The sequence below is a fragment of the Micropterus salmoides genome, unplaced genomic scaffold, assembly GCF_014851395.1.
Source record: "Micropterus salmoides isolate LMB-PRFRI ecotype aquatic unplaced genomic scaffold, ASM1485139v1 Ms_hic_scaffold_11, whole genome shotgun sequence".
NCBI classification, from domain to species: Eukaryota; Metazoa; Chordata; class Actinopteri; order Centrarchiformes; family Centrarchidae; genus Micropterus; species Micropterus salmoides.
In genome coordinates, this window is record NW_024040152.1 from 18,281,154 (window position 1) to 18,306,818 (window position 25,665).

At 42.2% G+C, this 25,665-nt stretch overlaps 2 protein-coding genes across 2 annotated transcripts in view; one reads left to right on the top strand and one right to left on the bottom strand.

Moving 5' to 3' along the window:
- si:dkey-12j5.1 (probable assembly chaperone of rpl4) overlaps nt 1–700 on the bottom strand; it is a 28,488-nt gene extending 27,788 nt beyond the window's left edge. Inside the window, exon 1 of the mRNA XM_038711587.1 lies at nt 589–700. The gene's annotated coding sequence lies outside the window, so the exon portion shown is untranslated. The remainder of the gene's footprint in view (nt 1–588) is intronic.
- Nucleotides 688–25,665, top strand: mindy3 (MINDY lysine 48 deubiquitinase 3). The gene is made up of 15 exons (XM_038711583.1): nt 688–920; nt 1,313–1,392; nt 1,750–1,810; nt 1,913–2,125; nt 2,312–2,363; nt 3,122–3,236; nt 3,475–3,548; nt 7,242–7,321; nt 7,554–7,624; nt 8,535–8,615; nt 18,377–18,449; nt 20,109–20,181; nt 22,861–22,948; nt 23,827–23,898; nt 24,689–25,665. The coding sequence occupies exons 1-15, from the start codon at nt 827–829 to the stop codon at nt 24,836–24,838; spliced, it is 1,377 nt and encodes a 458-aa protein (XP_038567511.1). The 5' UTR covers nt 688–826; the 3' UTR covers nt 24,839–25,665.

Sequence of the window (25,665 nt, forward strand, 5' to 3'; positions counted from 1 at the left end):
AATGTACGCACAGTTTTTGCAATTCTGTTGTAAATAAACGAATGACAGAGGCGCTGGTGATAGTGAAATTGATATCAAAAGATATAATTAATACGGAATCCCTATACTCGACTGTATATTAAGGTAATTGACCGTTAACGTTATCTAAATAATGACAAACTATTTAAATTCATACAAGTATCGACATCGCTGTATTGTGAGAAGTAACTGAATGACAAAGCAATGAAAGATTAGCTGCTAGTAGTAATGCTAATGCTAACTGCTGACATCACCAAGCCAACTAAGCTCCTAAACCTAACGTTACCATTGACACATTTATTTGACCACAAGGTAACAAAATAGCTAACGTTATCCTGCTGTCAGTACTTTTACTATCCGTTGCAACTGTTTGACATTAACGCAACGTAGCCTTCAAGCTTGTCAATACTACGAGCGAGTTAGCGTTACACGACGTAACGTTATAAACTCACGTTAACTATTTCGCGCCATTGTCCCCTTCGATCTGTAATTAAGTTATCTGTGCTTACAGTAGACAAAGGCTAAAGGCCTTATTGACAGTAACTTAAGCGTTTGTTTCTGTCCCATTACCTTGCAGGCGTTGTGGCTACGTTGATGTCATTCCTACCGTCCAGTTTGCTGCCAGCCACTAGATTCAGACTGTGTCGTGCCACACAGGTAGCTTGTGGCCAATGCCACAGGCTCGACCTGCCGAGAGAAGTGGACTATCAACCTCGGAAAGAGCTAGCAAGTTGGCCCCCTGTTGTCCCTTCGTGGCTGTCGGATTGAAGACGGAGTGCCTTTGGATTCACCAGCATTTAAAGTTGGCATGGCAGAATTAAATAAGGAGGTGGTGGATTTGGTTTGGGGGAGACCGTCCAGTGGAGGAGTGTCTGCCTCCATCTTCCGTAGATGGACCCAAGGTATGATGCTTTGTCTCAGTCTAACGATCTGAATGAAAGTGTTTTTGCAGAACAGGAATAACATCCTATTTCACTGATGTTGATGTGCAAGTGTATTCAGGTTTTAATTCTGTTTCAAAAGTACAAAAGGTAATTTACATTGTTATGTGCTTCTCTCTAGCTGAGGGTCAGATAAGTAGGAAAATGCCCTACTGCACATAATCAATCTTGCTCTAGAGTTTAGCCTTAATTCACTCTATGGGCTTTGATATGACTATGCGCATTGTTGTGGTTTTTGTTATCAGGGTCAAAGTGTCTAAAACACTTTGAACTTTAACTTATTAGTTACTGCTCTGAACAATTTCAACCAAAAGGGTTGCTCTGTTGACAAGAGGTTTTTGTCTTTTTCACAGGATTTGTTTTTAGTGAGAATGAGCACACAGCACTGGAGCAGTTTGAAGGAGGGCCATGTGCTGTCATTGCACCTGTCCAGGTATGGTCTAGTTCAAAATCCCTCACAGACATCTTACATGCTCAGTGGGTGGAAGATCTTAAAAGTGGATTGTGAAGAATGAGACCGTTTAGTCAGCAAAATACTCTTTTTCAGAATGTACACCATCCATAAGTTAAGTTGGAGATTTTACAGTGATAGCCAGTTTTAAAACCTGGCAGACGGACTTGGATTGTAATAGGTGTATGCATTGTTAGAAATGCTCAATTGACAAAAAAACAGTTGATATTATTTAAAATATATATATATAAATCTAAGTGTGTGAGGACAGACGATACGTAGCATATTGCACCAATATTTTCTTGCAAATCTTAAGACTGAGTTTGTGTTTCTTTGCAGGCTTTCCTCTTAAAGAACATTCTCTTCAACAGAGAAAGTTCCAACTGGAGACAGATGTCCGGTAGATTGTACAAAGAAAAATCCAAACCATTGTTTTTGGTATTGTCTTATATAATTGTATCATGCTTGTTTAATCATGCACATGTATGTTTGTGTCTGTTAGAGGAGGACCAGAAAACAGCACTGTCTTCCACGCTGAGTGAAATCCTGGAATCTGCCTGCTCCAGCCCCTCCACAGGGTTCTGCCTGGTGACCTGGGCCAAGGGACAGAGCCCACATACTAGCACACATACTCACACGCAGACACAGTCACAGTCGCAAACACAGGACATGCCAGAGCCAGAAAGCAGCCAGCCGCCACAGGAACAGCAAACCAGTGAGTCCTACCGCTGTCACATTTGCACTGCACATTCAGAATAACGGTGCACAAACGTATGAACGCTCACTCATTCACCCAAGCCTCCTCACCATTAATCACAAAAATGACTAACTATTTGACATTGAGCAGTTTTTCTGTGTCATGCTCTGATACTACAGTGTATGTGTGTTTTATTGTGCCTAGCTGCTTTGGCTGCTGAGGACCTTGGCTTTGAGCGATTTCACAGTGTTCTCCAGTAAGTGACACTTAATATTCTCACCGCAGCTAACACCTTGCATCTTTATAGTCCCGACTGTCTCTTTCTCAATGCAGATCACCTTGACATTAAACAATACTGTGAGTTTCTGGCGGGATTAAGACCTCAAACATCCTTGCTTTACAATTGCTAATGTCTACTACTGGGACAGAGAACTACATTTTCCTGTGAAGATGGTATCAGTGGAGGGGAGTGAAGGAAAGGGGTAGTATTTCATTCATCTAGTCTACAAGAATTGGCTTTCCCATTGAATTAGCTATTTCACTCTGCTCACAAGTTGCCGACTCAGCACTTTCACTGATTGCCTAATAAAAAATAAAAAAAAACTCTTACTACCGTTCTTACACACATATTGTCTGTCACAAACTAAATGAATGCATGGTCGCGTTTGCCAGAGGAATATTGAACCCTCATCACACAGCATACTGGCAGCTGAGACCACACAGTCAGCAAAAAGCAGTGCTGACTCACAGTGAAGAAGTGCATGCTAAGTAAGACAAACAACTCCACTAGCAAGCTTTCCAAGGTGGAGCAAGACAGGGTAGTGGCTCCATATATTCAAGATCTGATCTTTCTTTGTCCTCTGATGCATCTTTATTGATTTCTGCCCTATCTTATCTTTACCAATTTGGCATGATGAATACAATTAATACATCAGTTTCATTGATCCTAAAACCCAACAAATCTGTCATTTGAGGGTTTCATAAATCCACCTGGTGTTTGTTCCCTTCCTGTAGTAAGCGGACTGTAATGTCAGTGTCTGGTCTCAGAGAGGAGGTGCTGTCTCTTTACCACACCTGGAGGGGGTGCTGTGGAGTCTTGCTTTTCCTGTACTCTGTCATCCTCACCAAGGTAAAGAAAAGAAATAGTTTGATAGAGAGATGGAGAGAAATATACTGTTTGTCTCTGCCATTTGAATGAAGTGATAGTTAAATAAGACTTCTTTTAAACTGGGAGACACAAAAGAAGAGTTTTTGTCTTATTTATGCACTTTTATAATTGTGTTTTATCATTTTTATGTGTATTGTGTCAATGTCCAAATACACAAAAATCAAATGCAGATTTGTCTCTTCTGGTCTTCTCTGTGCAGGGCATAGAAAATATAAGAAATGAGATTCAGGACACAATGGAGCCTCTCATAGACCCCGTCCATGGCCATGGCAGGTAATTCAACCCCCTGTATCAATTGTCCACGGTTATACAATGCTGTGCAAAAGTTGGTGTGGAAAATATGCTGTAAAGTAAGAGTGCTTTCAAAAATGGTCATGTTAATAGATTATATTTATCAGTCAACAAAATACAAAGTGAGTGAATGGAAGAAAAATCTGAATCAAATCAATATTTGGTGTGCCCACCTTTACCTTCAAAACAGCATCAATTCTTCTAGGTACACCTGCTCAAAGTCAGGGATTTGTTGGCATATTGTCAGGTGCACGATTAAACAATTATACTTAACATGTGCTAATGATCACCAATTGAATATGTAATAGGGATGAGGATCGAGACCCGGTTCTGAAAGCAGGCTGGCACATGGCATGTCTCCAGTGAGGTGTTAAAAATGTCTGTGAACACCGGAGACAGCTGATCAGCACAGTGCTTCAGGGTGGATGGGGAGACAGAGACCGGCCCAGCTGCTTTGCGAGGTTTCTGCCTCCTGAAAAGACCGTTGACTTCCCTCTCTGTGATGGAGAGAGGAGGGGAGGGGGTGGAGCTGGCCAGCTCTGAGGAGGGAGGGGAACATGTGGTGTACTGAGGCTGAAGCTGAGCGGAGGAGTCACGGGGGATGGAGTCCGATTGACTCTCAAAGCAGCAGTAGAACTGGTTCAGCTCATTTGCCAGGCGAAAATCGTTTATGGAGTCGGGGACTTTGGGTTTAAAGTTTGTGATCTGTCTGAACCCTCTCCAGACAGAAGTGGCGTTGTTTGCAGAGAACTGGTTCTTTAGTCTCTCTGCGTACATTTCGTCGCAGAGAGACTAAAGAACGTCGTTTAGCTTCTCGCACCTCCCTGCTAAACCTGTACTTTAACACCCTGTCAGCACTCCTAAATGCCTCCTCCTTTTTCAACCCTAGCTGTCTGAGTTTAGCTGTGAACCAGGGTTTGTCATTGTTATAACTCACCCTGGTCCGTGTTGGAATGCAGCTGTCCTCACAGAAGCTGATGTAGGACGTGAAAGCCTCTGTAAACTCATCCAGATTGTTGGTAGCCTTCTTGAAAACATCTCAGTCAGTACAGTCCAAACATGCCTGTAGGTCCTCAACGGCTTCACTAGTCCACTTCTTTGATGTCCTCACTACAGGTTTACAGAGCTTTAGTTTTTGCCTGTAAGCAGGGATCAGATGGAACATCTCGTGATCAGAGTGTCCCAGTGGAGCGCGTGTGACGCCGTGATAGGCACTGCTAACTGTGGTGTAGCAGTGATCCAAAGTGTTCCCCTCTCTGGTTGGACACTTTATAAACTGTCTGTATTTGGGGAGTTCTTGGCTGAGATTTCCCGTTAAAGTCACCAAGAACAATAACAAGGGAGTCCGGGTTTGTCTGCTCCACACACAATATCCCGTCGGCCAGCATGCACTGTGCGTCGTGTACGTTGGCGTGCGGCGAGATGTAAACACCAACTAGAGTGAATGAAGCAAACTCGCGGGGAGAGTAAAACGGTTTATAGTTAATGATAAGAAATTCCAGATCAGGAGAACAGTGCTGCTGAATCACTGTCACGTCGGTACACCAGCCATTGTTGATTGTTGAAACAGATACCTCCACCTTTTGTTTTGCCGGAGAGTTGTGTGTCACGGTCCGCTCTGTGCAGTTGGAAGCCAGCCAGCTGCAGCGCGGAGTCCGGTATCAGTTCAGACAGCTACGTCTCCGTGAAGCACAGAACAGAAGATGAATAAAAGTCTCTGTTTTTCCCCACCAGAAGCTGAAGTTCGTCCAGTTTGTTGCACAGTGAACGTACGTTGGAGAGAAATATTGCCGGTAGCGGTGTGCGGAGTCCCCGCTGGCGAAGACACACAAGTGACCCGGCTCTTTTCCCTCTCCTGCGGCGCTTCACAGCGCGAACGACAGCGAGAGAGCCCTTCACCAAAATGTCCAATAATTCCAATGATGAAGCAAGAAAAGTGGGTATTAAATCCTCTGGAGTTGTTCCCCTGATGATCATGAGTTCCTCCCTGGTGAAAGAGCACCGGGAATCACAGCCGAAAACTGAATTAACACACAAAAACAAAACAAAACAATGCCCTCCGAACACCGAGGCAGCTATACTCAGCACCATCTTGGATTGCCTACCTCATGCCCGTTGGGGATGGTCTTACCAAATAATAGTAAAGTATCGATAAAGAAACGGATCATTAAGCAGTCTCAATAAGGGTATAAATAAAAATTTACGATCCTCATCCCTAATATGTAAATTTAAACGCAATCTTTAACTGAAACAGAAAGAGCTGTGTAGGAGGTATACAACTGGGTGAGGAACAGGCAAACTCCGCTAACAAGGTGAGGAGGCCTTTCACACCTAACTCGTCTGGACTTGCTGACTTTTCAGTTTGATCCGAACCAAAATTACAGGTGTGAAACCTCTAATTTAAAATTACAAGTGTGAAACCCGGACGAAATTTGGTCAGACAAAAAGTCGGATCAAACTGAACTATGGTCCGGTTTGTTTCTAGTGTGAAAGCATTTTTCGGATGCTTCGGACTTTCAGGCTATTGACAGGAAGTTCGTTGGTTCCCCTGTAAACTGGATCTGTTCATTCATTCATTCTTGTCAACACTTTTTTTTGTTGTTGTAGTTTTATCAATATAAAGTTCATTTCAACAACATCAGACGCACATCCATTTACAAACCAATCATGGTCAACTGTAGAGAATGACGCAGACAACATGACGCAAGTCTGTCATGTAAAGTTCTTAAGTGCACTCGCATAATTGCAGTGTGAAACCAAACCAACACTGACCGAATGAAAAACGTGAACTTTCTTTTAGACCTTCGTGCAAACTTTCAGGTGTGATAGGGCCCTTACTTTCAAAAGTCATACAATATGGCAAGACTGAGCACAGCAACAAGACACAAGGTAGTTATACTGCATCAGCAAGGTCTCTCGGGCAGAAATATCAAGGCATGCAGGGGTTTCCAAATGTGCTGTCCAAACTGTTTTGAAGAAGCACAAAGAAACAAACAACATTGAGGACCATAGATATAATTGTAACTGCAGCAACTTAAACTTACTGCTGCAGATGAAGGTCTTATAAAGCTTACTTCCCTTCGCAATCAGAAGATGTCCAGCAGTGTCATCAGTTCAAAGTGGCACAAAACATTGCTGAATGAATAGCAGATAGATTGATGGCTGCAGCAGAAGGCAGTTTGTTCACCGAACTACTGGAGAGTGGTACAAGAAATAGTGTCTGCAGACAAGAGTGAGGCATGGTGGAGGTTTCTTGCAAGTTGGGGCTGCATTTCTGCAAACTGAGTTAGTAGAAATAATTTATGAATTCTCAATGCTGAGTACAGGCAGATACTTATTCATAATGCAATACCATCAGGGAGGCATTGGCCCCAAATGTATTTTGCAGCATGACAACAACCCCAAACATACACTGAAAGTCATTAAGAACTGTCTTCAGCATAAAGAAGAACAAGGAGTCCAGGAGGTGTTGGTATGGTCCCCACAGAGCATTTTGTCTATTAACTAGTCTATTTTTGAAAGCATTCTTACTTTACAGCATTTTTCCACATCTGCCTAAATCCTTTTCACAGAACTGTACATTGTTGCAAACTCCTTTGTTTGTGTGTTAAAGGGTACAGAATATCTTGTGTTTTCTCTGAAACTCTGTCTCTCCTTTCTTATCCATCTTTTCAGTCAGAGTCTGGTGAACCTCCTTGTAACTGGCCACGCTGTCTCTAATGTCTGGGATGGAGACAGGGAGTGCTCTGGCATGAGTAAGACTTCCATGAAGTTACTGCATACACACACAACACACCATATTCACACAACAGACACATGTACGTATAACACACTCACAGAACTCAGTTTTGTGGCCCCAGATTTAAACCATTTCCACCAGAGGCAATAATTCTTACATCCCACAGCAACGCACACATCTCTGGTACAAATTAATGCACATTTATCAAATTCTCATTTTGTCACTCTTTTTTTCTCTCTCTCTTGTAGAATTGCATGGTATTCATAAACAGGCATCAGTTGGCTTCCTCACGCTTATGGAATCACTACGCTACTGCAAGGTACAGATAATACAAGTTCCCACAGCAAGCACATTTTTCAATAGTCGTTCATGGCATATATGCAGATGATTTGTGTATTTTAATTTTAAAGACTCACTGTGAATTGAGATGAAACCCACTGTATACAGAGAGGCCAAGAAATACAGATAAACACTCAAATGCTCACTTGCTATTAATTGTGACTCTGAGATGTGGGACGTATCCAGTATGTGAACACAAACCACAGTGAGCGCTCCCGTGTGAAAACATATGTTTGGAAGGAACAGTCCCAACAGGCTACCTGTAAACTCTCGCTCCCACTATGCTTATGCTGTACTGAAACACACTTACCGAAAAGAGGTCACAAAAGAGATTTATAAATACATGTGACGTGACACATTTCAGCCATCTCGGAAAAAAAGGAATCTTGGCTATTTATTTATCATTGCCAACATAAGCAAGCCCAAAAAAGCTGGAGTGGAGACATGAACTCTGCAAATAGGCAAAGAAACTGCTATAATAAGTTAATAACAAGTAGATTGTTGCCAAAGTAACTAGAGTGCTATTAAGAGTGATTTAAGAGACCAACTCCTATCGAATAAGGTGAGGTCTGCTCATATGTACACTGTTCATATATTTGGTTTTGTTGAATGAAAATCAAGTTCAAGCTGGATATGATGCCGCACTTTACAAGAGCAGGCAACTAATAAGAGAAGATCCTAGTGAAAATGTGTTCAATATTAACATTGATAAGATACATTTCATTACGTAGTACTATTTGTTGAGGATCTAGAGAAGTGAAGTGCTGTTCATATACTGTGACATTTAATCTCTTTTTCATAAAGTACATTATATTTGAACAGTTACTGACTCATGATGAAAATGACTGTTACACTGTGTGTGTGTGTGTGTGTGTGTGTGTGTTTTTCAGGTCGGGGCATTCCTCAAGTCTCCAAAGTTCCCTATTTGGATCCTTGGCAGTGAAACTCACCTCTCTGTGTTTTTCACCAAGGCAAGTTCAAATCACTCATCCATACGACCAAACACATATTTCACTCACACAGACGCACAGTGTGTAACATAAGCCAGTTTGATCAGCAGGTTAGAAAAAACAAAATATGGAACGTGCTTAACAGATTTAATACAGTGCAGGATAGATATCAGTGTTTGGGGGGGGGCAGAAAAGGAGGGAAGGAAAAATGAGCGCAGGAGATAGTCATATATGGCCAGTGCTGTTTCTTGGCTCTAAACCTGTCCAGCATAAAGGGGGGGGGGGGGGGGGGGGTCCAAAAAAGAACTTAACAAGTGCAGGCATACACACACACATAGTCATCTTCATGCCCATGCTTTTTCAGTCTCACGCACACAAAAACACTCAATTCTAGTTTCTCAACCATCTGTGATCAACTAAACAGTGTGTAGTGCATAATACAGTATATGACCATGATGTAAACTGTGGAATTTGGACTCTAATGAGAGCCTCCATTTACAGTATACTTCTGTCTACCTTCACTGTCAGGTTAATTCCAACAATATGGATCACACATTTTTCTGTTCTGGCACAAGTTCATAAGAATGTGTTTTTTTCCTTCAGAGTATTCATGTATGAGTTTACATTGCATCTCAAGAAATGTTAAAAGTAGGAGAAGTAGAGCAACAGCTTGGTTTGAGAAATAACACACTCTGTCGATTGACTGAAATTTAGATAAATGTAAGAAAGGAGACGTTAAGAGATAAAAGGAAAGATTGAAAATGTCAAAAGGGCAAAACACCTAAAACAAAGAAAGGAGTGAGGATCTGGTCTCCTTAATATTTTTCTGGGTCATTTCTCTGCTTTATACCTAACCACACTGACAACAATTAACATACATAGGGTTCGCTCACTCACCCATTGTCTGGTTTGTTAGTAGTTGGGAATTTGGCTGTTTACATAACACTAAACAAAAACGCCCATCCCCACTTATATTATAGAAATAACCAGGGCTTGAGTGCAGTGTCTGAATGAGTGGAGGCTTGTGTTCGCTTGTGCCATTCTCTGCAGCAGAATCCGCCCTTGAAGTAGCTTTTAGGTAAAAGGAATTATGGTCCAGGAAACAAATCTGGAACCAGGTTCATGTGGTCAAAGTGTAGACAAAATTCCTCTACTTCCTAAAAGGGTTCCCATGTTCGTGAGAAAGGTCCAAGATACCTTGCTCCTACAGCTGCAACTCAGATATACAGTGATATACGCAAGGCTAAGCCATAAGGTATAGAATGCACACCCTAATTGAGGTCAACCCTAGGGGTGGGAATCGCAGGGTACCTCACAATATGATACATGGCTCACGATAACAATAATATCACGATACAGCAATTCTGTAATAATTGATATATTGCAGTCCTAAAGTGATACATCACGATGTCTAACTAATGCCCATGAAAAAATTGACTATTTGTTTGCTGCAAATCCAAACTGTTAGAAAACCGCACAATTCTGCTCGGTCTGTAAGTAAAACTACAGAGCAACTGTTAAGAGTTATCAAAACATTTGTTCATAAAAGGCACATAAAATGCAAATTCACTGAATTTTTACTGCAAATAGAAATCGCTGTGTTCCACCTAAGTCTAATCTGTTCACATTATATTAATAACTGTTCAGTGATAGAGCATCATGCAGCCCTTTCTCTTCCTACTGATAGCTGTATTTTTGTAGATTGCTGTAGATTTCTGTATTTTTATGTCACACAGAGCTCAGGAAAAATGTACTTTAAGTATTTGCACAGTATGTCAGGATGTTCAGCATGTGAAGCAAAATGTGTATAGTATTTTCGCGATCGCGATGCTAATGTCCATTAGCACGTTAATGGAGCAGGGTGTCTGCAGGGTCTTAAAGTATTTTTAAAAGTCTTAAATTTCATATTCCAAAAATAAGGCCTTAAAAGTATTAAATTTCGTTTACCAAGGTCTTAAATTTGTTCTTGATTAAATAAATGACGTAACGTCATAAATAAACACTTTTCTGAAATTCAGAAAGACAGAGATAAGGTCAAGTGGCGGATGAGGCTGCGGACAGTGCTGCTCACACTTTGGCGAGCACTAATGAAACCGCGGAGCTGGAAGACTCGCCTGCAGGTTCCTGGACAGTGAACGTTACAACAACAACGAAGAGACAGTTGTGTATGAGATGAGGAGCGTGTCTGTGTGTCGGTGTTGCTCCGCTGTTGTAGGGTAACGTTATGTGAATGGAAACATCCGACATGCTAACGCACATTAAAATTACATCACCCAGATGCGCTGATCACAGGGACAAGGGAAAAACAAACTGGAGCCCAACTCCTTATCCCTGTTGCTTTCAAGGCAATACTATATAACACTATATTTCAAACAGCCTTAAGATGCAAAAACCGAACAGGATGAATAATCACTGAAGCTATTGGCATATTATATTATATTATCTGGCTAAGGTGTAACTAATTTTAACAACTCATACTGCACGATTTGTTAGTAGTTTTGATTTCACCCCTTAAAAGTTCTTAGTGCAAGTAATAGTAATATTGGATTCATTTCATGGGGGGGGTACTGGGGACATGTATTATATTCTGTTTGAATTGTCATCTGAATCACTTTATATAAATAAAGACAATTCTACCCTAAATTGGCGCATAAAATGTCTCCAGAATGCAGGGAATTAAGTGTTTAGTGCTCAAAAATTTCTAGGCGACCACCAGACCCCCATTTATATATTTCAGCATTGGATATTTCATCAAAATAGTGTTAAAATATCTTCTTGTCTTGTTCTCGTGAACCCAATATTGTAAATCGTGCATGTGAGCCAAGTGTATCGTCACACCCCTAATTTGAACCCCTATGTCCCCACCACATTTCAACACAAAGTGACGTCCTTGATACATATCAAAGTACAAACACACCCCAAAAAGCTGCAGTGTGTTAAATATAAATTATTATATTTTTATTATATTATTATAATAAAATGTTCTATTAAATTCATATAACTTTGTAAATAATTTTCTCAGGCTTAAAATTCATACAGATTTATCACTATACGGCAGTGAAGTTGGTATTAAATTTCATCCTAGGTGGTATTAAAAAAGTCTTAAAAAGTCTTAAATTTAACTTTGAGAATCCTGTGGGTACTCTGATGGAGATTCCCATTATATGTTAGCGTTGAGCTAACCGTCAAAGCAGTCTTTTTTTTTTTTTTTTTTATACGTATCAGGCTGGAATATCGATACAGTATCATGGAAAAATGTACAACGATATATTGCTGTATCGATTTATTGTCACACCCCTGGTCAACCCTGTTGTTTTAGGCTCTTGGGTAGAAGCATGAATCATCAGATCACTGTGCTAGTGTCGATGTGTGCATATGCGTGGGTACACACTCACCCAGTCTGCACTCAAAAATCATGTTTATCATCTCTATCAGTGAACAGGTAACGTAATACATATCTGAGCCTGTGTACTAAAGCTGGTAGGTATGGTTAGGGTTAGCAAATCGATTCTCCTTGCTGTTGTAAAAAAAAATGCCACCTGAGAGGCAGAAAAATCCCAGGCAATCATCATCATCATCATCAAGCCACACCCTTAATATACCATTGATTAAAAGCTCAGTTACATGCATTAAGCTCCAGTCTGCTAGGCGAGTGGATCATATGTTGGCTCAGTGATGACCCAAAGTCGTCATGCATTCACTGATGACTTACCAATTGCTACAACTCCCCCGGCGCTAGTGACATGTTCACATATACACAGACACACAGTCTGACTCTTGCACACACATTCCAGGGCACAGGGAACCTAATCCTGATTAGTGTGTGTGTGGGGGGGGGGAGGCTTCAGGTGGATGGCTTCCTGTAGGGAATGTGATTCCAGAGTTCCCATCTGGATTCGTTTGTACTGCTGGAGACTTGGAACCCACTTGAACACACACATGCGTGCACATGTACTGACGTACATGGCTGACGCTACACTCTGTCGGTTCTACAACTCTGAGCTCAAGTTGAAGGGGCCAAGGGCGCTCTGCTGGTAGACTTTACTGTAAGTGTGACCCTGTCCTGTTTGAAAGGGAATCTATGTTTAGAGCTAATTTTAAAACACCCTGAGATTTCCCAGGCTTCGTGATACAAAAATACACGCTACCTGGTTATGTAGCTTTTAGCTCCGATAAAGAGCCATCCCCACAAAAGCAGACAACCTGATCCCTGCTTCTGATGTGTCAGCGGCTCCTTCTGTCCGCCATTGGGGACGGGTGTGTTTTCCCCAGAGTCGCTGTCAGTGTGTGACTGGGGCTTTCAAACCATCAGCTTAATAGCATTAGTGTTTTTATCTAATCTACCTATACAAAGACCATTCCACCATCTCTGATCCCTACCCACAACACCCCTTACGCTCTCTGTCCTCTGTTGTATTAATGTGTGTGTGCATGTTAGAAAGAAGCTGTGTGTGTATAATGGCATGTAATGGGATCTGTTTTTGGACAAGAGTTTCTGAGACGCCAGAGAAAGGAAGGAAGAAAGACAGACAAGAGAGTGAAGGAAAAGAGGGATGGGTGATGGATGAGACATATCATCCAATATGTTGTTTTTTTTTAAAGGATTCTTTCTTCCTTCCTTTTCCCCCCTTCTCTTGTCTTTGAAGTAACTATCTGCTCCAGTGGTACAGTAGGTTGGTTGCCCAAGAAAAAGATTCCCCAGTGCACCTCAGTCAACCTCTTCAGATTAGTGGTCCCTTATGGGAAGGAGAGAGGAAGAAAGGAAGTAAAAAGGAAGGATGTACTTTAAAAAGTGGTGCTGTGGTCACTCAGGAAAGAGAGGGGGGGGGTGATTCTCCTGTGACATTTCTCATCGCTCTTTATTCTCCTCTCACTGAGTGATGAGGATCACAGGCTGTATCTCTGCTTCTCGAGGGAGTTACATGTGTGTTTTTGTGTGTGTATGTGTACAGTAGTCATGTCCTGGGTCAGTGATTTACTAGAAGAGAGAGCAGCCACTGTGGCGCTCTGTGTCCCTTAAGACTCTAGCTTCTGTCTGCACACATGCAGAATGTCCTTCAAGGACTGGTAAGGAGCAGGAACTTAGAGTGTGCAGGCACTGTTAACATTGGTCAGTTTCCTTCAGTGAGCCTTTACTTGCATAGCCACAGTAAATTTACAGTTTTGCCAGCAGGGCTGGGCTATATATTGATTAACATAGAATAAGAAATATTTGTGTAATAAAATATTCCAAACTCAAGGTTAATTAGCAAAATTTTCCCACAGCTTTAGACTGCATCCTACAGCCTTCTTCAATCAGCTACCAAAGCCAGTAAGAGAACTGTGAGTTTAGGATATTATATCACATAAACTGTATGTCTTCTTAAGTACAAAAATGAGCACCTTATAATGCAATAATTATATATAATGATATAGGCAAATGTACAAAATCACAGAAAATAATCACACTGATTTTTAACCAATTTTCACTGTTATGCATTATATGAGACCAACTTTTCATTTTTATAAAACAACCAAATATTCCATAACCACTTTTTTTTATTTTTTTTATTTTGTAGACTTTTGTGTTTTCTGTTGAAGAGGATTATTTTCTGTTCCGTTCATATGATCAGAGGGATCCGGCCACAAATTAACAAAGCAGTATACATTAACAGTCATTAATTATCTGTGTCAGGTCAGACCATGGGACATTGTAAAAGGATGAAAAGCTGTCTGTGTCAGTGTGTGTGCTGCATTATTCTTCCTTTTCCCCTGTGTGTTGTTCTTTGTTATCGGGCCCATCATTACGCTATGTAACTATCCTCTGGCGTCTCCTCTCTTTTCTGGTGAGGCACAGTCTTTCTCTTCTAAGACAGCTCCATAAATCACTACTTTGTCCTGTCACACACCCACACACACACACAAACATACAGTAGATACTGCACGCACTCCTCCTTATATTGCAAAAGAGATACGTTTTCTATTGTTGTCTGAGCTCATAATCACATGGGACTTTGGCTAGTTACGGTGAACAAAACAAACACGCATACAAGCAAACATACACAGTACATAACAAGTCCTCACACACAGACTTTCTCCTCTTGTTTCCTGATAAGCCTGTCATGTAGTGAGGCTGTTGCTGCCTGCTAGGAACAAGGCAGGAGACGCTGTCCGAGACCTCTGCTTTGTTGTCTCAAACCTGATCCCTTCAGACGCACTCTATGGCCACTCAGAGCCTCTCAGCACACACAATAGCTCTTTGGGTGGACCGGAGGGAAAGAAAGAGTAACTCTAGTAAAGTACTATGGCCTACCTGTCTTTCCTGAATTACCTACCTGCATGAGGAGATAAAGGATGAAAGGGGAAAGGAAGAATGGAAGAAAAAGCCAAGGGTGGGAGGGGAGGAAATACTGCAAAACTGAAGTACCTACTTAACACAGGAAAGGGCAGGTAAAAAAGGGGAAAACTGGGGAAAAAGAGCGACAGAGGAAAAAGGCCTACAGGAGATGCTTTGTCAACCCAGGAGCCACTAAGTCTAGTGAAGAGAGAGCAAAAAAGGTGTGCATATGGCTAGAGGTGAAGGTTTGGGCTGTGGTAAGTTGACGCCAAAATGGCACAAATGGTAAAAACGTTGCATGGATATCAGCTGAGCTTGGTGCTTTGAAGGTATGATGCAGAAATTCTGGTCTGAGAATAAGAAAAAGAAGATCACAGATATACGGTAGAGTGCATGCAGCACAGTCAGATTTGATCATATGCTATGGGACAGGTCTGGAAATGTCAATAGTCCTGACTTATCTAAAAATATACAAACAAAAGCACTGCTTACACCTAAGTCTTTTTGGTCATTTGAAATTGCTGGCTCTTTAACAAGACATGTTGGATCTCGATAAACATTCTGTTTTTGCTCAGAGCAAATGTTCAGCATTATTTTGTGTATTTAAGTCTTTGGGGTGGTGCGTGTGTTGTTGTTCTTGGCTAGTTCCTATGTAGGGTAGCTTGTTCTTGCTCTGTTAAGGTCATACTGTGGGACTTGGAATGTGCTCTTCGATGTCATAAGGCGCACACACACACAGAGGAACTGGCACCAGCGCAAAAGTGTGAGTGTGTGTCACTGTACTGTATCCCTGCATGAGTATGAAAATTTGCGCACGTTGAGAGAATACCAGCTTGTTTTCTAGGATAAGCAAACACATTTTGGCAGGGGACAGGCCTACTTATTGCACAGATTTTCCCTCTTAAACACACACATACAGTGGGATTGAGAGGAAAGAAACACTGAGGCACAAAAACACACACTCAAACACACCTTCCCTGTGGAGTATGTTAGCTCCATGACATGTTTTCCAACTCAGCAGCATCTTCCTCAGGCCTCTAATAAAACACAGATCAAAGACAGCCAGGCAGACCTGTCATCACACGCACACACACTATGACGTAATTTCTGCTGCCATTATGTGTGTCTTTGTGTATGTGGATACATAATCTAATGCACGTGAGTCTTTGTCGTTTCAGTGCATTCATTAGCCTTACATTAGCGTACACAGGTTCTCAGTAATAGTATGTTTTGTTTTGTTTTTGTCAGTTGTTGACCACTTAAGAGTGTTTGTCATCTGGTAAAGTTTTGACATCCTGTAACTGTGGTATTACCAGGCGATTTACACAGACTGTGTCCATCACACTGGACTTACAGCAGCAGGATTGTTTATGGCAGCCTAAGATCGATTAAGCTTCTTATTACTTTGGGAAGAGATACATGTTTATCTAGTATAGGTATACTGTTTGATATACTGGATAAGTTTAGTTCAAGTTTATCAAAACGGTCCATGTTTCAAGACACATCGCTGTTAATCCTACATTAAGTGAGTTCATCTTCAGAATGCAGTTGACAGGAACTTTTTAAGAACTTTATTCCTCATTGGGACAGCAAAATGACCCATGTCCACCCCTGTAAGTGAAACACAGACATATGTAGCGAATGACAAATCTCCCTTCAGGTTTATGGAGCCTGTAATGTTAACACATCAGGACCCAGCTATACTCTGTGTGACAGAAGTGTGTGAGTGTGTGTTCAGTCTGTGCCTGTTTTTCTTTGCAGGCAGCTGGGAGTCATCTCTTCTCAATGTCGCTCCCTCCCAACCCCGATAAACCATGAATACAGTAATAAGTGGACCGTGAAACCCTAGCAGCCTGCATGGATCTGAGGCTCAAGCTTTAATAAAGGCCAGCTAAAGGAGATGAGCAGGGTTCATTTGCTCTCCAAAAACATTGTGTGTTTGTCCAGCGCCTCGTTGTCTAAAATACACTCCCTCCTTCCCTCCCTCCCTCACATGGAGGAACAGTGAGAACACTCTGACTCTCGCCTACCCACTTTGCATAAGCGTGTCTGACATCTAAGGCTGAAAAGCTGTCTTTTTGAGAAGTATCTAATTTTGTCCTTCTTAAACTTCTCTAAATTGTTTTGCATGCAAGATATGTGCAAGGTAGTGTGATAGCGTTAAAATTGTTTGCTTGCAATGTGTTCCTTATCAGATTCTGGTACTTATGTAGCTGTATAAACTTGCTGTAAGCTCTGGATAAGATCTGACTGTAAGTTTAAAAATATCAGATAATACATTAAACCAAAAGAAAAGAGAGGAGCTGAGGTGAGGTGACTTTCCTATGCCATGTCTTCTGTCGCAGGTCTCCTGGTTTACAGTATTATGGATTCAGTAGTTCAACATGTCATCCAACCACATCTGAAGGCAAAATGTTTATACCTGTTCCAAATGGCCTCATTCAAAGACAGGGCAAAAGGCTGCAATGCAATGAATCTTTCAAATGGTGATGACAGTTTACACTTTTCTGGCAGTTTCTTCTAGATGGCGTTTGTTGCGAAAATTGATGGAAGTAGTTGTGTGACAAAGGAGAGCGTGAGAGAAGTTCAAACCTTGAGCTACTTTTGCTTATCAGATTCTAAGTTCTAATCATTTACAAAAAATTTAAAATGCAGACTCCCTCCAGTTCCCAAATTGTATAAATGTGAGGCAAGGGGTTTTATTTGCTGTTGACGATACAACAAGGACTTTGTTTGAAGCATGCTGAGGGCCTTAGAGTAGAGAGAAGTGTTCATTTAATTAGCATGTACATTGTAGGCCAGTCGAAAGGAGATACACCTTCTTGTACATATACACACCCCCTCATTTGTGATCTCCCTGCCAACACTGCTCTTTCTTAACTTCGCCAACAAACAAACACTGTAGAGCTTGTCATAAATCACAGGCTGTACATGTAAGACTCGATTTCCTGATTGTGTGTTTGGAGTGAAAACAAGCCATCTAACTTTATCAGCAGATCAGTTAATAACCCAATGGATTCCGGTGATTGCGCTGACCCCTTAGATTACACATAGTCACTCACACATCCATGTACAACGTACATTAGCAGTGCATCACACGCTGCGGCATTGGGCGGTACTGTGTGTTGACGGCATTTTTTCACTGTAATGTGTTGTACATTAGTGCTGCTAAACCTTGTCAAGAACAATCAAAGCCTGTTAGTTGTGAGTAGATGTAGATGGGCGGTACTTCACACTGCACTGTTCTAATGTTTCAGCACTAATGAAGCCACATTTTCCCATAATGTGATAATTCTTCCTCTCGTCCCAGCTCTATCTCTCCGTTCACCATCTTTGCAACAATCTATCTATGCAGCCACTTTTAGGTCATACTGTCATGCGCAATCTTTCACCTTATTCTCTTCTCTTCCTCCACCTTATTTCTCTCATTTATTTCTTCCTATCTTTCTCTTTCTATTCCTTGCAGGAGATGTCCCTGGTAGGTCCAGAGTCTCCATCAGAACAGGCAAGGAGGGTCTTCCAGTCATTTGATCCTGAAGGTAATGAACAAAAAGTGTTTGTATCCTATGTAGTGTACACATTAGTATTATTATTACAATGCTAATGATTCACGTTTCCAGCGCTTCACCCCCTGCACATTTGTTTTTATAGACCATTGTACTTTATTTGCTCATTAGTACACCAACTATACGAAAGTCCTGGCACACAGATGTACATCTCTACACACACTAAGCAAACAATACCCTGGCCCTGTTGTCTTCCCCTTCCCTTCCCTTCTTCCTGGTTGAGCAGATGCATTTATAACCTCCACTGCCCTCCTCGCCTTTTTTTTTTTCTTGTTTCATGTCTCCATTACTTTATTCTGCAGGCAGAGCGAGGGTCTGTTTCTCTCCTCTCATCTCCACTGTTGTTGTTTAGGTTGGTGAGATCAGCTCCTCTTACAGCTGAGTCAACTGTCCACCTCCTTCCCCGTCATCCTCGCTTTCCCAAAACTCCTCTCCTGTCACTTCCAGATGACTGGGGTAAAAGGCGAGGGGAAGGACACAGAGTGACACGGTGACAATAGGAAGTTAAAGAGAAGGCAGACAGTAATATCAGATTAACTGAAAGTCTGAAGTCTACAGAGCTCATTCGTGTAGCCTCAAGATTATAGTGCGGGATGTTAATGATGATGTGAGATAAATCTTGCCATCTGAAAGCAGTCTTGCCAGCTCCGGCAACTTCGACAACAAATATGTTAACTTAACTGTCTGTCTGTCTTGTTTTTTTGTTTGTTTTTTGTTCCTCATCTGTCTTTTGCTGTTGCACAAACTACCACTTTGCACATTCTCAAATCCATTCTGCCATCATCTGCCAGGATATTCTGCAAGCCATATGGTCTCTTTTCTCGCAAAGACACACAAACACATGCATGGGCTACAGTAGGTGTGTCCACAGACACATGCAAGAAGGATGTACTCTACATTACACACACATATATTCAAACACCGCAGAGTATACGCACATGCCGCACAGTTGAGTGCTGTGTAAAGGGGTCATAAATCTGTCTGTGTCACATGTAGAGTCAGCACAGCTCCCTGTGTTGTGGAAAAGGGGCGCCAGATGTATTCAAACGCACTCAGCAACCCACTGTCTCAGAATATATATTTTTTTTAATGGTTGGTATTTGTCACTGGCCCAATGTAGAGTCTGTGTGTGTGTGCACCCTCTCTGCTCTCTGTCAAACTGTCAATTGTCATTCTAAGAGAATAACATTTGGCATTGAAAAGCCGAGATTGAGTTGCTTGAGAGCGGACAAGCCGAGCGCTTGTCAGTTAATCATCTTCACAGCACACTAGGGGTATACGCATGTATCTCAGGCCACACAGGCTCACATGGCAATGTTTAAATGAGACAAAAATTGTAAGTGCCCGGACACACTCAAATACCGTTTCGGGGGAAAACACGTGTTAGTGTTTAAAGCTTCTCCTCTCAGGTAAAGCAGTCATCACAGCCATGGAATGTAGGTCAGAGAGAAAGGACAAGGTGTGTGTGTAGGTTTTTTTTTGTTTGTTTGTTTTTTTTTTTAAGTTGTCTCAGATGAGTTAATTCCCCAGGGCCCGTGATGTAAATAGTGCCTGTGCCATATGTGTGTAGGTGTGTAGGTCAGCCAGTGCATCAGTCTCTCTATAAGTCTCTTGTTCTCTCTCTCTCTGCAGATAATGGCTTCATCCCAGAGTCTCTGCTGGAGGACGTGATGAAAGCCCTTGACCTTGTCTCAGAGCCCGAGTAGTAAGTGCTTGTGTGTGTGTGTGTGTGTGTGTGTGTGTGTGTGTGTGTGTGTGTGTGTGTGTGTGTGTGTGTGTGTGTGTGTGTGTGTGTGTGTGTGTGTGTGTGTGTGTGTGTGTGTGTGTGTGTGTGTGTGGCACCTGTAGAGCTTTTAAAGTTCTGACTCAGTCACAGCCAGGCCAGGTCAGCAACCCTGTGCTCATGTTTCACTACTAGACTACTATAAAGTAAGGCCAGAGAGAGCCCACTATAAAAGCTTAGAAAGAAAGAAAGAAAAAAAAGTCAGAAACAGAGGCTTAGAGGGAGATCATTAAAAGCAGGAAGAAAGACTGAGAGAGGGAGGAAACGCTTTAAAGTGCCGCTTCAAACAGAAGCACGTTCTCATCTGAGGAACAGTAAGCCCTAACGCTGCAGCCATGGGCCTGGCCAAGTAACTGGACCACTGATCTGCTCTGCAGACCCCCAGATGGGCAATACATCACAACACAACACAGCAAACTGGGGGGAGATTCCCAACGCAAACAGGCAAGTCTCAGTCCTCGCCACACAACGGGAGTTATTGCAGGGATTCCACCATGTGAAAAAGTAGCATTTTTTGTGCTTGGGGACACATTATTTATGGAAGATGAGTACAAACTGTTTTCAAGTTGCCTGAGTATTTCTGCGTATCATATGACCTATGACCATCAGCTGCTTCCATTTGTGGTAAACCAACTTTGTGGATACAGACTGCTCTCAGCAAAAGTCATGATACAGCTCCCAAGAGTTACGTGTTTTTTTTATCTTATGTAATTAAATTATGAGTGTAAAGTTGCCACTAAAAAACATAATGCCTTCAGGTTTTTAGACCAATTTAATGAATTATTAAACAATCTCCCTCTTAGAAGTGTGACGCATATTAGTATTAAAAAGACAAATTTATCAAAATGTTATTTTATTCCAGTGTGGCCGAGAATGCAAAGATATGTTCTTATAGCCTTATAAATTGCCACGGGTTTATGGTGACATTATCAAGTGATACTAGCAGTTTGAAAAGCCCCACGCAAGTAAATGCAACACTGAAATTAATGAAAGGAAAAGTTGCGTTATTCCCTTCCCATCATTTGTCTGTATGTAATTCTTAAAGAAGACAATGCACAGTTACAAATGATATACCAGTCCAGACAGACAGCTGACTGCATTATAGCCCAGGAGGATGGATTGGACACAAGCAATAATTGTGGCATGCACAGTGTAGGAATTTGCATGCAATCACCATCTCATGTCCAGTCATATACAGTCATTTAGTGGATACAGCAAAACCCCACTACAAAGGACAACTGTAAATCCCATGATCCCCATCAACAACCAGTTGATTTGTAGGGCTGTCCCCGACTAAGGATTTATATAATCAAATCAGAATCGTCAAGTCCTGCCTACAGTCGAATTGTGTGTTACACATGGTAGCCCCGCTGTAATCTTGAGAAGCTGCAGAGCTGCAGTCTCTATTAATTCATTCTATTCAACTGACACTGTAAATTTCCAAAAAACTGAGGCTTTTTAAAGACCCTTTTCTCTCTCTCTCTCACCTGTCATTCACCGGTCTTGGGTGAGTTTTGCGCGCATAACGTGCTGCCGACATCTGCATGCACGTCGTGATTTCAAGTAGCCAGCTATTTAAAAACGATAAAATATTCTTTGTGTGGTTCATCGACGGTGATAAATTATCCGAAAGTCCCACGAGGTGCGGACAACTTGGCACAACACCAGTGGAGCTGGGGCTCACTCTCTTCAGCAAGTGTTCCTCTTCCACCACCACACACACGCTATGCCTACACATGCGCACTGACGACCCAGGGTTAGGGTTACAGTTTTGGATTTATTTACGCACTTTTAAAAACATTTATTGAAAGTTTTATTCTTTTTACATGTTTATTTACAGCATTAAACATTGAAATGTATATTGTAATAGGCTGTATATTAACTTATTGGGAGACAACTGGTAGTTCTATGTAAAATGAGACGTTGAGCACCCCCATGTCGCCAAAATGGTATGATCCTTGATTCGCTGCGAAGCTTCGACTGTGAGATGGACAGTCGAATCAGGCTCCGCCAATCGAATCTTCAACTATTGGGGGTCAGCCCTAAAAATTTTATATTTTATTAATCCCTGAGGAGTCTTCCCTGCAAATGAATCATAAGGTTTGCTGTAGAGCACCACATCTGACAATTTTAGGGATTCATAGTGTTTCTTGACGACATTTCAGCGGGGTCACGGTCTACTCTGCATGTTATCCTGCTGCACGTGCTACTTGTAAAAATCAATAGATGAGGACCCAATCAGTGCCTCCCCTGTGTCTGGGTATAAACCTCGCTTCTCTCCTCATTGCCTTAAAAGGGCAATCTGACCAGATTTATCACGGTGGAATAATAATAACACTGATCTAACACGTAGGAATGTCTGGTAAGAGGTATATTTAGTTACACCACGGTATTCATGAAAACATGTGCGCTTTCACCAAAACATGCATCATGAGTCTACACTGAGTGATGAAGTGATCGTAAATTTGACTCGCTTTTTATGTACTAAACATCTCAGACTGTTTTTGTGACCTGAATGTTCTTTCTTTCTGGTTTCTCTCTCTGAATCTATTTTCCACTGCTCACTGTTTGCTTTCCTTTCCTATCTCTGTGTCTTCTCAGTGTCAGTCTGGTGAAGAGTAAGCTGGATCCAGAAAGTTTGGGCGTAATTCTTCTGGGCCCGTTCCTCTTGGAGTTTTTTCCTGATCAGGTGTGTGTGTGTGTGTGTGTGTGTGTGTGTGTGTGTGTGTGTGTGTGTGTGTGTGTGTGTGTGTGTGTGTGTGGAGGTAGTCTTCCATACAATCCATATCATGGTTAAAACACATGGACTAAGAGTCTTAGACACATATATGGGTGACACTGGTGTCTATTTCCCAAGCTTATGTGGAGTGCTGTTTTAGCAAATCAAAGTTTTTTTTTTATGCCAAAAACATTCCTGTGGCGTCTCATGTGAAATGTGTGCGTGTGTGTTAACCATCATATGACGTTACTTGCCGAGAAGCTTAGAAAGAGCGGTAAGACACCTTTTATGAGGCAGAGCATGAGAGGAAGACAAGAGAGGGAGAGATAGAGGAGGGAACTGTGTTAAAGTGATCAGGGCTTTAGGGACTCACCAGAGGAATGGCCCCAAGCCGCAAAGAAATTATACTACCATTAGCCAACTGGACACACACACACTCAGACACACGTGGGATTGGGGCTAGGGTTAAGGTTTCATATATAGGCATATAAACACGAGAAGCTGGACACGCTCTCAGACAACACACCCTATTAGAATTCTGCACCTTTTAAGCCAAAGCCATGGGAAGTGTTTTGGCTCAGTGTCATTGTTCGGACGTTTTTGTAGTGTTGGCTGTCTTCTGGTATTTGCAGTCAGGCTTTGTTTCAGTGCACTAACACACATACATTTAAATGCAACATGTGGGATTTGCCATTAAGCTTTGGATGCAGGCAAAGATGTCTCTGTTTGACTTTTGGGTTCAAAAATGTTCTGGCACTGCAGCTCTTTACCTCCATCCCTGTGAGAACAGTTTGCCCAGAGACTCTCTAACAACATTACATGTTTTTCACTCCCCGTCTGTGTTTCAGGATTCAGGAATCCCAGACTCATTTCCCATCTACCACTACAATGGACTTAAACAGTCTAACCACAACGAGCGGGTATGGCACTCATATTCAGCTTTTTTATAGCAACTGATGGTGGCATTTCCTGTTCATTCATGTGTTCTCTGTCTATCTGCCTATTACTTCTTTCTTTCCTTTCATCATTCATACACACACACACGGTTGGAGGCAGTCGGCCACTCCAGAATAAACAGTAGCTATTGCGTGCCTAATAGCCTGTCCATCCATCCAAAAACCCTGGCTTAGCCTCTTATTTCTCCAAGTCATTTCAACACGGAGGCCACTGTCAGCAGCCTAGCTGTGATAGATGGTCAAACACAGGCCTATTCGACGGGCTTAGTGTGATGGATGATTGTCAATGGATGTGGTGGCTTTACAAAAACCTGTTACTCGGGAATATCACTTTCTTCATTCATCAACTTTGCCTACCTGAAAATGCAGGAAGGGCACCACATGTGTTGCCCACACAAAAGCACACGCCTACACACTCACACACACACACACACACACACACACACACACACACACACACATAGCAGCAAGGCGCCTATAAGGTTGTGATGGCAATTCCATACCCATAGCTCTAGATGGGATTAACAGACCTGCTGACAGCAGTCCCCTGCAGCTGATGTGCGTGCGTGCATGCTTGTGTGCGTGCGTGCGCTTGGGAATGTCTGCTTTATCCTTGCATCCATCCCTTGCAGCTCACCCTTGACCCCTTCAGGGGAAGAGTTTGATGGAGTTGAAGCCTGTCAAAGTTGGCAGAAAGTGTTGAAATTTGTGTGTTTAGTTAACTGTGTATTGACCTGTGTGGGTGTGTTCTCAGGTGGAGTATGTGGAAGGAACGGCTTTGGTGCTAGGCTTTGAGGACCCCATGGTTCGGACAGACGACACTCCAGTCAAGCGCTGCCTACAGACCAAGTGGCCCTACATCGAGCTGCTGTGGAGCACCGACCACTCCCCGTCACTGAACTAGCACCAACGCGGTCTGTGTGTGTCTGCGTATGTGGATGGACCGCTTCTGCTCCACACACACACACACACACACACCCCCGCCTCCGGCTTGCCGCACACTGACCCTGAAAGGTCTGCAGATTACAACAACTGACACATACACAACGGAGACGAATGAGAATGAGGGGAAGAACACAAATGCACACAAGAGACTGAGACAAACACTTTCATGGACTAAACCTACATGCCTGAGATCCATTGTCATTCTCACTCAAACATTCCACAAAAATGCAAACTCACCTTTTACAGTTCATGCTATTGTACGTTCACCATGGCTTGTTGATGATGTGATTATTAAAAAAAAAAAAACCTGAATGACTGCTCTGTGCTGACACCTCTGCTACAGTTTGGCAGTAGACTTCTAGACACTGTTTAGACAGTAAACTGGTTTGGTTCAGTGTGTGTCACAAAATCACATTCTGAACCACACGTACAGCCAGTCGACTGTGAAACACTACTGTTAATTCAGCTATAGGACTGTTTGAGGGAAAACCTACCAAAGCCTTCCACATATGAGAACACAACACACACAGACAGAACCACACACTGTCACACCCACAGCTAAGCATTTACAGCATAAAGGGACCAACCCAGACACGGAGAGCTGGAGATCTGAACAGTTTTCTTCAGTGTTTTCACCAAGATGATGCTGGTTAGGGTACTTTGTGTCTGTGTGTGTATGTGTGTGTGAGTGCATGCTTCATGCACCACATAAGGATGTTGGCCAAGTGCTCGTGTATTTATTATCTCACTCAAAAGTTCTGGAATAAACACCTTTTTTTGTTCAAA

Excerpts from the sequence above, each read along its gene's own strand:
- mindy3 (XM_038711583.1), top strand. The coding sequence starts at position 827 with ATGGCAGAATTAAATAAGGAGGTGGTGGATTTGGTTTGGGGGAGACCG. Across the intron at positions 2,126-2,311 it reads GCCACAGGAACAGCAAACCA|CTGCTTTGGCTGCTGAGGAC; the intron begins GTGAGTCCTACC and ends TATTGTGCCTAG. Across the intron at positions 22,949-23,826 it reads TGGAGTTTTTTCCTGATCAG|GATTCAGGAATCCCAGACTC; the intron begins GTGTGTGTGTGT and ends TCTGTGTTTCAG.